The sequence below is a fragment of the Lissotriton vulgaris genome, chromosome 1_1 (genome assembly GCF_964263255.1).
Source record: "Lissotriton vulgaris chromosome 1_1, aLisVul1.2, whole genome shotgun sequence".
Taxonomy (NCBI): Eukaryota; Metazoa; Chordata; class Amphibia; order Caudata; family Salamandridae; genus Lissotriton; species Lissotriton vulgaris.
Genome location: NC_141685.1, coordinates 1,046,662,322 through 1,046,681,212, shown reverse-complemented (window position 1 = coordinate 1,046,681,212; position 18,891 = coordinate 1,046,662,322). Strand labels below are relative to the sequence as shown.

Below are 18,891 nucleotides of genomic sequence, written 5' to 3'. Positions count from 1 at the left end.
GACGACCCCGTTTCTCACAGAAAGTCCTTATGGAGCCGAGAGACAGGGGCGGCCTTGCCTGCCCGAATCTCCTCCACTACTACTGGGCGGCACACCTCCGGTTCGTGATCGAATGGGGTGCACGCGAAAGCGACAAACACTGGTTCCACATGGACCGATCGGTCACGGGGCGCACCATATGGGACCTGCCCTGGTTACCACGGGTGGCACGTTCCAGAAGTGCATACCTTGCGGTCCCCACGAGGACGGTTCTCGACGTGTGGGACAGGGTGGCGGTGGCCAAGGGTCTCACCACATTTCCCTCTCCACACACTCCCATTGCAGGCAACCCGCACTTCCCCCCAGCCGCCCGGGCCCGAGCTTTTGAGAGCTGGACGCAAGGCGACTGCAGAGTTGCAGGGGACCTTTTTCTTGGCGGGTCGCCTAAATCATGGCTGGATTGTAAGGAGGAATACAGGCTCCCTCCCACCGCCCACTTACAGTATGCGCAGCTGCGCCACTGGACCTCGGGAGATGGCATGTACCAAGCTGCTACTAGGGCATATACCCCATTTGAGAAGTTGGCGCGATCCCTCGGGGGCCTGAAGCGGCTTATCTCCCAGATCTACAACATCTTGCAACACCCCACCACCCCGCCTGTACACCCCTATCAGAAACAGTGGCAGTTGGCGACAGACACTGACATTACGCCCTCTCAATGGACTCGACTCTGGAACGACATCCCCAAAACCTACCGTAGCATCCCGCAAAGGGAAAACGCATACAAGATGCTGACGCAATGGTACTACACTCCCCTGCGACTCAGCAAAATGTTCCCCGCTTCCTCGCCACTGTGCTGGAGGTGTGGCACTGCGACTGGCGACTTCGTTCACATCTGGTGGTCCTGCCCTGCCCTCTCTGTCTTTTGGAAGGAGGTCCTCAGTCACATTAAGAAGGTGTTGGGTTTCCCCCTCCCTGAAGAGGTTTGCACACTCCTACTGGGCGTTCGACCCCCCACACTTAGAGCCCTCACGCGCAGCGACTGGATCCTCACCCTTCACATGTTAGGTGCCGCTAAGCAGCTCATTGCCCTATACTGGAAGCGAGCAGAGGCGCCGCCGATAGCATCCTGGTTCGTGCGCCTCTGGCAGGTCCTGACTATGGAACTACTCACAGCGCGGATACAGTCCAGGGGGGTGCGCTTTAAGGCAGTGTGGGAGCCCCTGGTACGTCACCTGTGCTCCATCAGCTATGCCCGCCACATGCCTCCCAGGCTTCGCGCCCTGCAATTGTTCGAGGACGCCCTCATTCCTGCTGACCCTACTAGATTAGACTTTTGACCACCTCCTCCAGTGCCGCTTTGTGTTCCACATCCCCTGCTTGTGGCCTCGGGTACGCCCCTCTGACTACTCTCCACCTCGACGCTGCTCGCTCCTTTCCCGACTTTTCTTCCTTCCTGCTTGCCACTCTGGCTTCCACCCCTCTTTGGGGTAGTTTGGTCCCTGTTGGGCCTTTTGAAAATGTGACACCATTGCATTTCCTCACATACGCGCCTACCTCCCACAACGACGCATTGCCAGCTTATGGCCACCTCTTGCTCTACTTTCCCCTAAGCCTCGCGGCCGGCCCCCCCCCCCCGGGGGTTGTAGGCAGGGCGCCGTGTTAATGATTACACCCCCCCTGCCCAGTTCTACCCACTGGTTTTTCTATGCGCGGCCGGCTCCGGAAAGGAGTTGTAGGCTTACCGCTGTGTTCACAATAAAAACAGATTTGAAACGAAAGGGCATATTCGTTACTTTCTTTACTTGGCCATCAGTTTATGAACGTTATTTCCTCGCAGGAAGCCGACAAAGTAATGACCAGGTTCGCTTTATATTGAATGTGTCATGCAACTGCCCCATAGATGCTAACCGCAGCTGTGTGACACTGTAGATGCCCCCAAGTGTGAGCACCAGTTCTGAAATATATACTTTTATATAATGTATTAAGGTCTCTTTTTTTCGACCACCATAATTGCATTGTCTTTCCAAAAAATAAAAAGAGGTGGGATAAAACGTCCCCTCCAGTCGTGTTTCTCAGCCAAGGCCGATGCAGCTTCCATGACACACACGCAGTTCCTGAGCTGCTGTGGGCTCGTTTCTATAGGTCAGTTCATCTTGGGAGCTGGTTTGCTTGCTTCAATGGTTGTTTCCCCATGCTTCCCAAAGCACAATAAATATTGCATATATTGTAACTTTTCACTTGAGGAAACTACAGTTCTTGAATTCATCGCTCCTGTGAATCTATGCATTAAACACTCCACTCTACTCAACTGCACTCTACTCTGCACCACTATACTCTACGTCACTCTACTCTTCGCCAATGCACTCTACGCCACTGACCTTTACATCGCTTTACTATGCAGTACTGCACTCTATGCCAATGCACTCTACATGACTCTACTCCATGCCACTGCGCTCTGCATAGCTCCACACTTATGCCACTCTTATGCCACTGTTGTGGAAAATAGAAAAATTGATGTACATAAGCAGCGTTCATTTGCCCTCTCCCGTCCCCCTCCCTGTAGGCACCACGTATACCCTGAAATATTGACCGTATCACTCCGCCAGTAAAAGCCCGTGCCCATATGTACATGACAGCCATTTTAGGCACCTTGGCCTCTTGCCCACTCATTAGAAATCACTGGCTTCCCTCCTGCGCGCATTTGAGCACCCCCCTCCCACTCTCACATGCATAGACCATGAAACCCAGCACTCTGCGCGACCCTGCTATGAAAGGCAACCCTCCTGCTTGACCCAGGCACCCCCCCCCCCATTTCCCTCTTGAAGAAGCATCCTTCGCCTCAGCTGACATAGCCCCCCAGCTGTATCTGACTGCCCCGGTTCTCTCATGTACGGGTCATAAGACCTCTCTCTCTCTGTGCGACTCTGACCCTGCGCGCACCCTGACCCCCTCCTTCTCCCTCACATGGACAAGTCATAAACCTTCCTCCTCTGCAAGACCCTGTCCTTGGGAGTCACGGCCGCGCCTGACCAACACCTCCTTTCCTTTCATGAATAACCCCTCTGTTAGCAAACCCTCCCTCCGCGATGGACTGTCCACACATGTCCGAGGCCATCGCCTAAGCCGGGAGACACTGTTTACTGCCCTTTATTGTATGGAGTCACTCCTCTTCAAAGGACCCACTATTGATCCTGGCCTCCCCACCCCCTGGGCTACGATCAGGCGCACACATCCTAATAATCAGCGGAACATTCAGCTGCGTCATTGCCCCCTCTCTTATCAGCAGGTCAAGGGTCCCTATTGTGAACACATGTGGGGTAGGATTGACACGAGGATTATGGGGTTGTCTTTTCTTTGTTTCACAATGCTGTGACTGTAATGCCAAGTGTTTTGTAAAGTATAAAAGACAGAGTCTCAGCTCACTTGTTAGAGCACCTCCCGATGGCACCTTGTTTCGTGTCTGACATGACAGGCTCTCCTCATGAGAATTAAACTCTGTTCTTGATTCCTGCTTCCAGCGCCCGTCTCTTTATTTTGGTAATTATTCAGAATGGGAACTAAGAGGCGTCTTGCGCCAGCAGCCTGGGCATCGATGGTAATATGGGCTCATGTTCCACACTGTATTCTCTGCCACTCTATGCTACTTTGCACTATTCTAAACTACTGCACTGTACGCCACTGTCCGGCACCATTGCACTTTACTATGCACCACTCTACTCTACGCCACTGCATTCTATGATGCTGCATTGTTCGACACATCATTGCTGAATACTATGCTGCTGCACTTTATGCCACTACTTTGTTACTAGCGATCGAATAAAACATATTTGATGTGATTTGAATACTCTCTACAACAGTCCATTCTACGCTATGCCACTCCATGCCACTGCACTCTACGATACTCTACACAAGTTCACTCTGCGACACTGCCCTCACTGCCACTGCACTCCATGCCACTCAACACTACTCTACTCTACACCACTGCGCTCTACGTCAATAAACTATATGCCACTCTACTCTACATCACTCCACTCTACGCCACTCTGCAGCACTCCACTCAATGCCACTGCACTCTATGCGGCTCTACTCTGCACCACTACACTCTACACCACTGTACTCTACTCTGCACCACTCCACTATACACCTCTGCACTCTACTATACAACACTCTAATCTAAGCCACTGCATTTTAAGGCGATGCATTGTACACCCCTGAATTCTATATCACTGCACTCTGCGCCATTATACTTGGCAACACTCTACGCCAATGCACTCTACAGCAGTCTACCCTACATCACATCTATGTACGCCACTATATGACTCCACTCTGCAACTCCAATGCACAACACTCTATGCTATTCCACTCTAGAACACTCTACTCTCCACTCTTCGCCATTCCCCTCTACGACACTCCCAGCCACTCTCCTCTACACCACTAACATTTAGCCATGCTGAACAGCAGCCGCGCTACTGTGAACATGGCTAAAACACATTGGCAATAGCTCTTGCATAGGTGAGACCTATTGGTTTTGCCAATGCTTGTCTAAACGAGGTTCTCTTTGGAGTTTTCCAAGGAAATTACAAGGGAAGTAGTGTTTTTTATTGTGGGTTTTTAAATTAACCTTGGTTCCTTAGCTTCCATTCTATTGCACATAAGCTAAATGTGAGATCAGCAGCAACACATGCACAAGAGGTTTAATTATTGAAAATGGGACTTAGCTTCGAGAAGTAACTTGAAACCAATAAATCCCACCCTTATCACCTTTCATAAAGCAGTAATTGTGAGTCCGTCAGGAAGAAAAGGAGTTAGAGCGGTCATTGGGGCACATCTGAGACTGCTACAGTCTGGCCCACTGTTACTTTCCTTGTAGGTATCGGCTGTGCTAGGTACTCAATACCAGTTCGGAACTGCCTGGCTCCCAGTATTTCGGGCACCATCTTGGAAATGGCCCATTCTCATGCTCCCCTTTTTTAATGATCTGTTCATTTTAAATTTTGCATCACTTTGTTTTGCTTTTATTTTGTTTCCAATAACTGTCCTTCACAGGGGAGTCTGTGAGGGTCTGCAGGGTGGCAGGACCCTAGGCTTGATCCCTTTCCTTTTCGCCAGCAGTTTTTAAGGTAATTTGCACCGCCCTCCAGTGCTAGTACTGGCCATGCCTCCTTGTATGGAGGCCTATTTAAATCACTTGCCAGCGCGGGCGCGCCGCTGGCGTCTAAGGCAACCCCGTCTGCACCCATCCGCGCTCGGACCATGCTCAGTGCCAGACACCTTGCCAGTTTCCTCACGTCCTGGGCAGAGACAGCCTCAGACCCAGAAATGGCAACCGCAGTCCCCACAGGATTTTCTATACATAGACTGTGTAAATGAAAGAGGGGCGGCTTAGCCATTATTTATCAAAGCAAAATGAAAAGCACGTTCACTAATCATAGCTGCCTTAATGATCTAGAAGCGCTATCTATTAAAATGCAGATAGCAAATCATCACTCATTTGATGGCTTGCTTATTTATCAACACCCAGGCCCTAAGATAGCCTCCATACATGCTATCAGCCAGATCCTAGACACCATGTTTCAGTCGTCTAATTTTCACATCTTGGACGACTTTAATCTTCACCTGGAAGACGCCAATGACAAGAATGCGGTCCATCTGATAGACATGGAGAACATGTGTCTCTCCCAACAGGTATCAGGTGCCACTCATTCGTCAGGTCAACTGCTGGATGGTATTTTCTCTGACAAAAATGTATCCTTACATCACCTCCCCCTTTGTTGGTCTGGCCAGATCACTAAGCTGTCCTATTCACTCTTGAAACCTACATCTTCTGCACAGCGAAATCAATCTCTGCTTTGCCGAAGGCAGTCAATCAAATTCGCTCTTGGCACACGATTACACCTGAAGCTCTGAAATCATCGTTAGCTCAAAACCACCCTATGCCTTTCATGGCTCTTAATGAGGCTGCATTATCTTTTGATCAATGGATTACTTCCTCTTTGGACTTCATAGCACCAAATAAAAATAGTAAAAAGAAATTGAGAACGATGCCTTCAGAACCCTGGTTCACAGAGAGTCTTAGTACTACAGAACTAGTCCTGTCGCAAGCTGGAAAGAAAGTGAAGACTTACTTATAACTTTGCTGACAAGGAACTTTACAAACAATCCTGAGGCACCTACAAGATGTTATTCAAACTGAGAGAACTGGCTTCTATAACAACAGAATTGAAGTTTCAAAAAACTCAACAAAAGAACTATTCGCCACAGTGAAAAATCCTGCCAAGCCAGCTGGAAACAAAAACACAAATGTGAGTCAAGCTTTCTGCGTCTCCATAACAATCTCTTTCCAGGATAAGATAAAGACAGTCTACAGCAATTTCTCACAGAATGTACCTGCTGAACAGTTAACGACCGTAGTCGTTCAACCTAACAGTTCTAACTCAAGCCCCATCACCTCTTTCTTGAACAATTTTTTGCAATAGTGACAGTCATACATCTTTTGTTCCTTCTTCTTCGCTGTCATCCTGTTCGCCTTGCACAGCTACAGAAGTATTGAATATGATCTATCAAACAAAGTAGGGCTCGCCACTCGATCCTTGGCCCCCTAAGGGTGGCACATTTAGCCCCAGACCTTTTTGGAGAATATGTATCGGTTATTTTTAACCAAATGATCAGTAAGGGCATCTCTCCTACCAAATGTAAATGAGCCTCTGTTCGCCTGCTACTGAAAAAAACAAATCTGGACCAAACCGATCCAAACAATTCCTGACCAATTACTAGACTTGCCTTCCCAGCCAAAATTGTCGAGAGAGCCATGAATGCGGAGAGCTCTGCATTCTTGGAAACTCAAAAAGTCCCTGACTCCACACAATTGGCTTCAGAAGTCACCTCAGTACCAAACTTGCCCTGATCTCAGCCTCAGAACAAGTTAGACAAACTGGTGACATGGGGTGCAGCCCTGCATTAGTCTTTTTGGACTTCTCAGCAGCATTCGATATAGCCAACCACTCCATGCTCCTGGGCCATCTCTCATCTATAGGGATAAAGGGTCTCGCACTATCCCTACTCAAATCTTTCCTCGCTCATCAAGAACAGTTTGTGGGCTAGGATGATTACTGCTCTCCTTTCTTCTCACTGCCCTGTGGTGTCCCACAAGGTTTGTCATTGAGCCCCACTCTTTTTAACATTTAAGTTACCCCGCTGGCCAAAGTCATTACATCCTTTGGGTTCTCGGTGGTGCCCTATGAGGATGACACCGAAATTGTTATCAAAATGGCCAGCAATCCTACTGACACTGCCACATGCTTCCATGACAGCCTGCTTCAGGTCAGAAGGTGGATGGCCTTAAACTGCCTAAAACTCAATTCCAGCAAGACTGAGGTCTAACTTTTTTGGAGAAATTCCACCATCTGGCCCCCAACCTGGTGGCTGAGGAACTGGGCTTTCTCACCCCTTTGGACAAGGTAAAGAATCTTGGGGTCGTTTTTGATAGAAAGCTATCCTTCGAGAGCCACGCCAATTCTTAAGGAAAATCTTTACTTTTATCGCTCCAGACCTTCTCAAATTGGTGACCTCAGCCCTGGTACTTTCTAAAGTGGACAAAAAAATGTTTGCCCAAAATCCAGATCGTTCAAAATGCAGCTGCACGGTTGCTACTAGGCATTCCAAAATGCAAATCTGCATCTTCTGCATTCAGCCATTTACAATGGCTTCCAGACAGGAAGTGTATGGTTTTAAAGCCTTGTGTATTGCTTTTAAAATCACTCCACAGTATTGGTCCCGAATATCTTAAGAATAGCTTCCAATGGTATATTCCTTCCAGTCCTCTTAGGTCGGTATCAGAATATAATCTTATTGTGCCGAAATGAACCCTGGGCGGAGTTGCACTACGCGGAACTCCGCAAATGGCAAACAAAACTCCGCCGCACTATGCAGAGCTCCGCAAGCGGCGGAGTACAATAGAAAAATGCAGCTTGCGGTGATTGCACAGTGGTGGATGCTTGTCCGCACTGTGCAATCATCACAAACAACACCATGCACTGCGCAAGCGGTCCCTGCTTTCCTTTTCTGCCGCTCAAGTAGATTGTTACTCGAGCTGCAGCTTTCTCAACGCAAACGGGTTGTTTCTCAATGCAAGCGGTCGCGAGCCTACTCGACCACTCGCAATGAGAAATCTGCCCCCCTCTCCCCCACGAGGAGAAATGTCGCCAGGAGGTTGATTTTCCACGCTTGTGCTCGCCAACTTGATGTTGACGATCGCGAACAAGGGAAAATATCGCTGGGAGGTTGATTTTCGCTGCTCGCAGTCGCCAACATGACATTGACGAACACGTGTGAGGAAAAAAACTCTGCTTTTTCCTCTGTTTTTCGTAACTTAGCGAGCTCCTCGTAACGCGGGGTTCGGAAAACTCCGCGAGCAAAGTGGTGTTCAACGCCCAGGGTTAGCCGAAATACAAGAAAGCGGTGGGGCGGTAGAAGTTTTGTTGTGACCACATGTAGACTATGGAACTCTCTTCCCAGAAAGCTGAGAAATGAAAACTGATCTATTAGCCTTTAGGAAAGGACTCAAAACTTGGTTGTTTAATCAATAATCCTATTTCTTCCTCTTTATGCAGTTGCGCTTTATAGGTTCCATACTCATTTCATTAATTCAGAGTTCAATTGATCGAAAATATAACTGTCTGTTTTTACTGGCCATGAAAGTGGTGCTTAAAATGTACATTAGTCGTATATTTTACTTATATTCTAACAGCTTTATACCCACTCCCTAACTATCCAACATAATAGATCCATTCTTGTTGCATTTTAAGCATTATATAAAACTGCAGACCTCAAAAGGAGGTGGGACGAACATAATAGATGACGATATGGACATAAATTCTGCTGTAGCATAATTTACTTCAATGTACCAGACCAATATGGATTTTTGCAGCCGTGAGAAGGTCCTGAAAAGAGGTAGGTCATTTGTTTGGGCTTATTTTTAATAAATGTATTTATGTGTAGAAGATTCCTAACTAGGTTGCCACACTCCTATCGTGTTTCAATCAAGTTTATTCTATCGGTCAACAACACTTAGGAACGAACCATTAAAGAATGACTGCATAAATGGACATGATTACAGGGCAGCTCTGACCAGCTATCTTCTTAGAGAGAGAGGACCATCTGGACAGTATAAAAGACCTAACAGAATAAATATTGGCAGTGTTACAACAATTATCTGATAAAGCAATTCTTTTTTAGGAAACGTTTTTCTACTGAAAAAATAAATGGACTTCAGTAAAATAAAAAAAGAGTTTTGAGATAAATGAGGTGGACCAGTAAGTCACATAAAAGGACTGCAGGCGCCCCTACCTGCCCACCCCCAAGCAGAATCAATGTACCTGTCTTTGTGTGCATGTATTCCATGCTGTCAGTCGGCTGCAGCTGCTCCGCCGTGTCCATGCTTTCCGGCTCCGTCTGTGTGTAGGCTGTCACACTTTCCATCATGCCACAAGGGATGTCCTCCCCACCACTGCTTACATTTAGTTGGAGGCCATCTGTTGTCAGAGTCTCATATCCGTGGCCAGCAATAATTATCACCTGTGAACCTGACACCATGTCCTGCATGGGACAACGGCTCACTACCTCGCCAAGAGTACCCTGTGTCACACTGTCAAACAAAGCTCCATGGCTAGGGCCAACCCGCATGGGGACAGGCATACAGACCACTGTGCCAAGGTCCTCTGCCTCTCTAGTGGTACGATGTTCAAGGCACTCTCCCAGTCCTTGCTCTGCGCTCAAGGTCTCAATATGGTGCTGTTCAAAGGGCAGGGGACCACTGTCCTGCAGGGATGCCTCCTGTTGGGAAGTTTGCTGAGAGGTAGTCTGGTCATCCACCTGCAGTTGTTGTTGATGCTCCGCTGTTTCCCAACAGTTGTCCTCATCATAAGAGTCAGAGTTGCCAACCTCTTCGCCATCACCAACTACAGCATGGGTTAAAGAAATAATGAGAAAGATGCTGAAACAGAAAGCAACACTTTCTGGATAACCAGAGCTCTCAGTGTGCTAATTAAAATACTAGTGGAAAACTGTACTGCACTCAACAAGTCACCCACGAGCACAGTTACCATTCAATCCAGGCAGTTTGCATCATAGGTTACTACAATGCCGCACCCCATGACAGATTATTCTCCTAAACTGTCCTGGAAGTCTGCAGAAGCAGTTGTGTTGTTTTTTCAAGCAGTTTTAAGTAGGGGAACTCTGAAATTAGTGAGGTTTTGCAAATGTGCAATTGGTGTCCAGTACAGAAGGTTCTAAGACAGTGTTTATACCAAGAGTCACTGCACGTTTACAAAAATGTACTAATTCTGTTTTATAGCACACTGAGGACACCATATACATCAATGCTTCAATTTGGAGAAACAAAGTTGAAATAACATAAACAAACGATTTAAATCAATCCCCATTTCAGATGAGTTTTGATCTTCGCTCGTTCCCTTCTAAATAGATCAGGTTGTTATGCAGAAGCCCATTAACAGATCAGGTTTATCATTTATCCAAGTTCACCACTCCTGCATGCCCACAAAATCTCATACCATTAGCCCCTGGGGGCATGCTCTAAAACTACTGGTCCTGGTACAGCTGATTGTTAGCGTCTACCAGAGAGGTCCGGGGGAGAGGGGGTCCAGAGACCAGTCAGATCAACCAACACCAGGGACAGTCAGTACCTCTGACACAGAGCTGCACGCACCTTTCTCACTTTCAGATTCCGAGTCGCTCAAAGGCTTCAGTGGCGAGCGTAGGTCCTGAAAGTAGCGGTGACCTGCCTGGCACTGCCAGACAGCTGTGGTGTACAGCCCAAAAAGAGGATCCAGCTCAGATAACAGTGGTTCATAAGGGCAGCGGTTCTGGTGGTCTTCATACCAGATTACCAGATTCTTTACACAGTTCACGTTTCGCCGCCTTCCTTGGAAAAAGTAAAAAGACACAAGAAGATCAGATTTACAATGTTTGTACACCTGCAATACGGTCATTTACAAGACAAACCAGCAACACAAAACAGACCCAACAAGTAAAGAACATGATCAAGCACTTTTGCTAAACTAAGCTTAACCCAATTCGGCTTACACATACCTGCTAGTGTCAACACACAAGTATACAGTCGCGATCAACAGCACAGTCATATAAAAAAAAAAACAACTCCACCAAAAAGTGCTGATAGCTAACAGCATCCAAAAACTAAGGTCATTCCTAGGCTCTAATCAAACATGGATGGTCCCTGTTCATTGCATATCAAATCCAACCAAGACTGACTATGTCCTTATCAACGGTGCACAAACCAGTGTCAGATCCAGAAATGACAGGACACTATAAACCCGAAACGAGACTTTCTATCTCTCAACCTGTGCTAAATCTTTGGGGTTTCACATTGACACCACTCTGTCCTTCGTGGAAGAGAAAAGTTAAGAGATCATGTTTCAGCTCATGTGCAAAATTAAGACATTATGCCCAACAAACAAGTTCCAACTTACAAAACATGACATCATTCACTTGAACAATCACAGTCGGAAACACCCAACTAGCCAGGCCTCCTGGGCCAGTGGTTCTTAACCTTTAGACTTCAGTGGACCCCCACTTAATCATTAGTGGAACCCAGGGACGCCCTAAAGAATCATTATTGAAATACCAGGATGCCCACTGAGTCATTACTGATATTTTATTTCTAAGCATTTGGGGGCCCGGAGTAGGAGTCCCAAACCGCAGGGGGTCACCGAACTACAGATAATGGATTGATGTCCTACGCACCATCCTGAATCCTCTTCATGCGGCAACCCTTCACCAGACTAGAAAATGTTAAAATATAAGCCCTAGTCGGAAATAAATACTCAGACTTTTGAATTAAGAACTCATAAACGTCAATGTTTGCTGGATGATCAACAAGGCCTTCACACGAGTAAACTGGACCAATTGGCAAAGTCTTCCAGGCACTTCTGCTTACTTTGTTTCTACCAACTTTGGACTCACTCCAATAATGAACAGCCCATCAGCATTCATCCTGGTTTTCAGTTTTAAATGTGCAATGAACTGTACTAGTATTGTGTATGATTGGTAAACATTTTCAAAATAATTATAAAACGTCAATGTTACCTCAGGAATGTGAAATGTTCAAATGCAAAGATGTTTATCAAGCAAACACTGAACTTTTGGATTTTAATACCAGGCTTTTCAGATACTGACAGGGAACCTCATGCATTAATTTTAATTTAACATTTACTGCTTCTGTAATGCTTGAGTTTGTCCTCTTCCATCTCCATGGATACTGAAGAATAGACCGTGCCAGCTACTGGTTGGGACTTTTCCCTCAATGGAGCCTGGGGCCTCCCATGATTTCAGTGTCTTAATCTGCTGCGACATGCAACTCCATAAAAACAATACATCATAGCCACAAGAGGCTTCCTACATGCAGAGTTTATTATATTCAGAGTAGTCATAAATTCAACCTCTTCCTCACATACTCATAGTAAAGGCTTCATTTGAATCTCTCAGCCCCTGCAATATATGGCTTCAAGCTCTTTAATAAGCAGCAACAGGGCAAATACAGGACATTTAAGAAACTTACTTTTGTCCCGTCTTGTTTTTTTCGGAATCTGCTGCCATGGTTCCCTGGCAAAGGAAAAAGCTTGTGTTATACACATAGCTCAAGAGTACGAAACAAAGGTTCACTAAAGACCAGTCAAAGATCCAAACAGTCTAACCTAGGGTTGTACAGAATTAAGATTCTATTAGCGAAAGTATTCAAAATTGGCAATTCTTCACTTCGTAAAAGTGCAAAGTCTTCTGCATGCAAAATCAACAGCAGAAAGAAGTATCTACAGGAGAATTTTCCCTGAAAAAAGAGCATTTTGTGGGAGAGAATAATAGTGCTGAAATTAGTTCCTATCAAGGCTTTTCTCATGCAAACCTTTCTTTAGCAGATATTTTCACTATTTTATGCATAGTTAAAAAGGGTCACATAAACTGAGGTATGAGGTCAGTCAATTTCTCACAATGCTTTTCCAACCTAACCTTTTGCACTGCTCAAAATAGCCCACTTAGTTCGCAACAAATTCCCTCGATAGCCACAAAGGATCCTTCTCTCTTATGTCATACCTCATATAAATTCTTCATGATGTAAAAATGCATGAGTACTCTGTTTTCCTAAGGTGTCACAGTTACTTCTTCTTGCATTCCACCGCTTCCACCAGAAAAGGTTTTTATCTGCAGAGAGATACCAAAACCTGCACCCACCAACAGAGCTTCTTTGAAAAATATATATTTTAGAAAAACACATACTTTAGTAGTTTCTCTTTAGAGTTCTGGGGTAATCAGGGGTTACTGGCCTCAACTGGAGCACTGCTAGCCACAAAAAAGGAAGCAGTAGCAACAAAAGAGAACGTGTTTTGCTACAGTCTAGCATATCGCTTTGAGTTTTAGAAAATAAAAGCACATTTTGAAAAGTTCCAACCTTTCTATTAAAATGTCAATGTTTCCATAGTTTTCTATTTGTAAATGAAACAAAATAATTGCATATTTTTCTTGTTGTAGCTTGTTTCTGTATTTTACTGTATTGTTTAGATGTTAGAATCGCAGCAATTGTGCTTAGGCAGGGTCTCCAGCTTCCAGTAGTGATTCAGTCAGTGTCTGTCCACAGATGTCAAAAGGTTACAAAATCGCTTACCCTATGTCAATTCCGCCTCCCTTCAACTTATGCAATGCTCCTAACCCTTTCCTACTAGTGTAATGCTTATCCCCCACTTAAATTTGTTCAGTGTTTCCATGTGTAACACCGTCTATTTCCAGTAGCAAGCTTCAATTTGCAGGTGTTACGCTACTGGCACTTGGCATCATGCATCTAGCTGGCTCCCCTTACGCCATGTCATATTCCTCAAGTCCTAGCCTTTCTTCCAATGCCCCTCTGCCTCAGGTACAACTGCACACCAACAAGATAAACATGTTACTCCTTTTATACACTTGACTCTCAAATGGAAGAGAAGGAGAGCAGAAAAAGGTTATTTAATTACGTGATATGGAGATTATAGCTCAGGGAAAAAATATTAAACAAGTGATTACACATAAATCCAATCTATAGCCTGACTTCTGTGTTTTAAAAAGAAATGGTAATGTGTACATACAAGAAGAAAAGTCATTTAAACTACAAACATTTTTAAAACTAGGCGGTTCTAGCAACTCCTTGGAAACACAAATGGAGCACTTATATGGATAAGGGGAGGGCAGGTGCTGCAATATAAACAACCTATTGCCCAATAAATGTTATCCTATGGTGAAAGGTCCTCAATCACAATTACAGCACTTATGGGAGAGTTAGGAAGTGTAATATAAATAGTATGAGATCCAAGTCCAAAGTCATCCAATGGACAATAATCAAGGGATCTTCTGCTTACTTCAGCATATCCCAAGTCTTTATAATAACCTACTTTTTACATAGCAATTCAGGCTGCACGTTTTTTATATCTAAGCACAATAAACAACAGATGCTACTGTTACCTGGTTAATTGTACTCAATGTATTAACCTTGGAAGGGTGGAACTTGTGACCTACAGATACTCGCATATATCAGTGCGGGGGTTTCACTTCACAGATCCATCTTGTGAGAATACGTCTTTTACAATTAATTCTATTTTCAAATCAAGGGGACTGCATTTAATTTACTTTAAGAGCAAGCATATGGTAGGTTAGATATAGTATTCCATCAAGTCAGTATCGGAGGTTGACTTTTTAAATAGTGGAATTTTGAACTACTCCTCATCTGAAGTACAATGAGGCATATGCCCAGTCATTTGATTATCAACTGACTGTTTATCCCACTCTACTATTAGACAAATGGGTGCTGGGCCCTTAAAGGAAGAAAACTGCTTATATTTTAGTTTAAATATAACTGAGACTCACTGTAAATTAAAAGTAATCTCAATCACACATCAGAGAAGTTGTAATGTTCCCAATTCAACATGCCACAACTAGTCTCTTGACTTTGAAAAGGTCTGTAATGCTGAGGTTTTGTGTTGAAAAATATACAGATTTCTATGAAAATTGTATATTTTAAATTGATGATTCTTGTGACAAATATGGACGTTTCTCCAAATATCGAAACTGTAGTTCTAAGAGAAAGAATGGAGTAGATTTCATTATTTACATGTTAAGGAAGAACAGGTTTTAACTTGAAAGGAGCGAAAGGCTCTTACATACATAGGATTGTTTAATTTTGGCAAGCTTTTGAGACTCGTGCAAGTTTCAATCAGTGAAGCAATATTATATCTTCGATAATGGAGGAGAACTATTTTCTGCACTTTTCTGTTATTTTTTATGCGCCACATCAGCATAGAACCACAATCTAAAGTATACCTTGCTCACAGGTAAATGCCCAAGCAAATGGAATATAAACGATTGATGAGGTTATGCTTCACACAACTGTAGCTCACTCCTCAATTCCACCACTGTTGCACCCATCTCCTGCCCTAGAGCGTCACGATACTTTCCATTGGCATAATGCTTCCTCGAACCACGCATCAATAATGCCATCCCATAGCATTGACCCTCTTCAGCAGGGCCAGATTAGGACAATTATAGCCGTATGCACTTAAGATTTTGGAGCCCCCATATACATCTAATTGAAAATATGAACAATTATGAACCATAAAATTATATGTTTAGAAAAAAACTTACAGTAAGATGGAAAATAATGTTTCTTTTTGTATACTTGCACTTTATAGGTTCAGCTGCACCATCTGCAGTTTTGCACCATATGATCCGTGGTAAATCCGGCAATGAAAGATTTCTGTGGTGCCCTAAGCATGCACTTATTTTGCTTAATGGTTAAACCTGCACTACTCTTCAAAGCCATGCCTTCAGCCAGGTATTATAGATTCTATCATCTAGTGCAGTGGTTTTTAACCTAGGGTCCGCAACACCTACTCAGGCTGTCCACAACCGTTAAGAAAAGTAAATATTAGCAAATTGATTAAGCAAACCTAGCTGTGTTATAATGTTCTATAAATTAGAAGGAAATTGCAACTGGGAGTCTAGAAATTAAGTTGGTACTGTTAGCACGATGCGTGGGAGCAGCACAAGAACAGCAACTAGAATCCAGTTGGACGAATGGTGGCATCAACTGGTGCACTAATAGACATGAAAAAAGCAATCAGTGAGAACAAAAAAGAAAGTGATTTGCTACAGTCTAGCATATTGTTTTGAGTTTTAGAAATAAAAACACGAATTGAAAAGATCAAACCTTCCAATTAAAATGTCAATTTTTCAATAGTTTTTTATTTATAAGTGAAATAATTGCATATTTTGTGTATTTGTTTGATGTACACTTATTTCTTTATTTTCCTGTACTGTTTAGATGTTCCAATTCGCAGCAATTGTGCTCAGGCAGAGTCTCCAACTTACTGTAGTTATTCAGTCAGTGTCTGTTTACAGATGTCAAAAGGTTAAACACCGCTTAATTGTAGTGTCAATTCCGCCTCACCTCAACGTATGCAATGTTCCTAACCCCTTCCTACTAGTGTCATGCTCACCACCCACTTACAGTTGTTCAGTGTTTTCATGTGTCACGCTGTGTCTTCCAGGTAGCCAGCCTCAATTTGCAGGTGTCCCGCTACTAGCACTTAACAACATCTAGCCATCTCCCCTTACGCTGTCAAATTCCTCATGCCCTAATCTCTACTCCTCCACCCGTAACAATACATATAACCCTCATACACTGTCCTGTTATTCTTCATAACCCACCTTGTCGCACACTATACCCGCATGGTGTTAGGCTTTAATCAGGGTAGAACACATCTGAGCTGCGTTATGCTTCTAACATCTGAAGTCACCCACCTCGCCTTTTCAAACGAACGGACAAGGCTATTGTGAAGTATCCTCCAGGCTAAAGAGCATCTTCATGCATCCCAGACATACCAACTTTCCATGCATGCAACTGTCTTGTCACTCTATATATCTCCAATTGTGTCACACTCCTTGTCCCTGTCTCGGACTTTAATCTGCAGGCAGCATACCTACATGCTATGGTGTCAAAATCCTATGATATCAAACTCCTAGAGTCAAGTTCTCTGCATGGAACCTCGAACCACATTTATCATAGGGTTTTACCCATCGTCTCTAGAAAAATATGCCACAGTTCAGTGGAGTCGCTCTACCCATTACTGTTTCGGTTTCATCCAATCACCTACGAGATGCTGCTGTTTCACACGTGTTCAAAGATGCCTTACTAAGATGTTGTGCTCGTGTCAAAACATACCAGCTGTTATCATGCTCTTCCCTACTACCAGACCTACATAATCCTCTTCCGTGTCTCAGCTCACACGAATTATGACACCAATCAGTCATCAGAGCGGTGGAAGTCAAGCACCAGTGTCACAAATTCTTAAATTACCCGTTCAGGTGTGGCACGTCCAGCCAGAAGTGGCTTTTAAAATAAAAGAATATAACCTAATATTTCAAAACTCAGGATTTAAACATTTATGGGGTCAAATAGCTACTCAGCAGCTTGGTTAAAGTATTGTATGCAATGAAAACACCATAACTACACAAACTACTGAGCCATAGACCCAGGGCTTTAAGTGGGCCGGGTCTTAAGGGGTCCGAGCACCGACTGTTTTTTTAAAGGGGGCCTCGAAACGGGTCTCTATCGGGCTCTGTTTTGAGCCCTGGCACAGGCTGTCCGTTTTTTTCCTAGACTGCAGTGACAGCAGTTTGCGGTCTCTGTAGTCAGGAAAAAAGTGCCAGGGCGCAAAACAGTCCAATAGAGACCCCGTTTCGAGACAGCAAGCACATCGATGTGTGCTGCCCACACTCCTCACTAGTGGAGAAGTTAGGACGTCATGCCAGGTGAGCGTTGTAAGGGAAGGGAAATCCTTCATAGAGTCATTTTCTTTCTGGATTTCCCTTCTCTTTCTGAAACGCAAGAACAGCAACATTGCTTTAATTGGAAGCGTTTTCAATATTATATGTAACAAGCCATAGTTGCAGCTTATTTATCTTATGCAACTAATAAGCACTGACAAAGCCAATAGTCCTTACTTGTAGGTATGGTGTTGCTTGTCTCATAACTCTATGCAATGACAGAAACAGCAAAATACAAGTCGGGCAGCACACTATGCTAAACAGATTTTAAGCAAGTGTTGTAAAGCCACGCCCCTATTTACACTGGCCACGCCCCCTTGAGCCCCCCTCGCCCTTCCGTTTTTTCATCCCACTTAAAGCTCTGCATAGACCAAGAAACGTGAAAGTGAAGTGATTGACGTGTATGCATCCCCTCATACTCGCGCTGTCACACAGGAGCCCCTTTGGGTCCCAAGTCTCACCCCCGGTCTAGGCTCAGCAGATAGGCCGCCAGACGCGCGTCGCTCCAGCCGCTGCGACCCCTCCGCTGCACCCAGGCCCCGTGTGCCTCCCCCAGGTACACGCGCCTCACATCGTACTTCTTGCGGGACTCAAGGCGGCGACGGGCCCGGTCCGAGTCAGTGAGGCGCGGCCTCCCGCGGACCTTGCGGGCTCCGCCGCCCTCCTCCTCTCCACCGGAGCCCTCGCTACCCGCCTCAGCCATGGCCCGGCAAGCCTCCGTTACCGGAGGCAAGATGGGACTGCTTCCGGAACTACCGGAAGTATCGCCATCTTTCTAAACGTCCAGGACTGATCGGGCGCTTTCAAACTACCAAAGGCGCTCTTGTACGTGAAGCGCAAGATGCGTCACATGAGCTGTAACTTCGTAGGCTTCAAATGGCACAAAAGACTAGAATGCTAACCTCCATCTTTCCAAACGTCCAGACGGATCTGGCGCTTAAACTACCACATAGCTGCCAAGGTTTCAGATGACTATGTGTGACATTTTTATAATGTCAGTGTAATTATGAGTGTCATTTTAGCAACTATGAG

The 18,891-nt window shown here is 44.9% G+C and overlaps 1 protein-coding gene across 4 annotated transcripts in view; it reads right to left on the bottom strand.

Moving 5' to 3' along the window:
* Nucleotides 1–18,707, bottom strand: part of ZNF653 (zinc finger protein 653) — a 161,740-nt gene extending 143,033 nt beyond the window's left edge. For 2 of the 4 annotated variants that reach the window (XM_086962640.1, XM_086962657.1), the window contains exons 1-4: nt 18,321–18,707; nt 12,575–12,618; nt 10,706–10,921; nt 9,357–9,938 (exon numbers count right to left, since the gene is read on the bottom strand). In XM_086962640.1, coding sequence (XP_086818766.1) covers nt 9,357–9,938; nt 10,706–10,921; nt 12,575–12,618; nt 18,321–18,562 — 1,084 coding nt within the window. In that variant the 5' untranslated portion in view covers nt 18,563–18,707. The remainder of the gene's footprint in view (nt 1–9,356; nt 9,939–10,705; nt 10,922–12,574; nt 12,619–18,320) is intronic. The other 2 variants (XM_086962649.1, XM_086962666.1) reach the window with 1 other exon arrangement.
* Between the last annotated feature and the right edge of the window lie 184 nt (nt 18,708–18,891).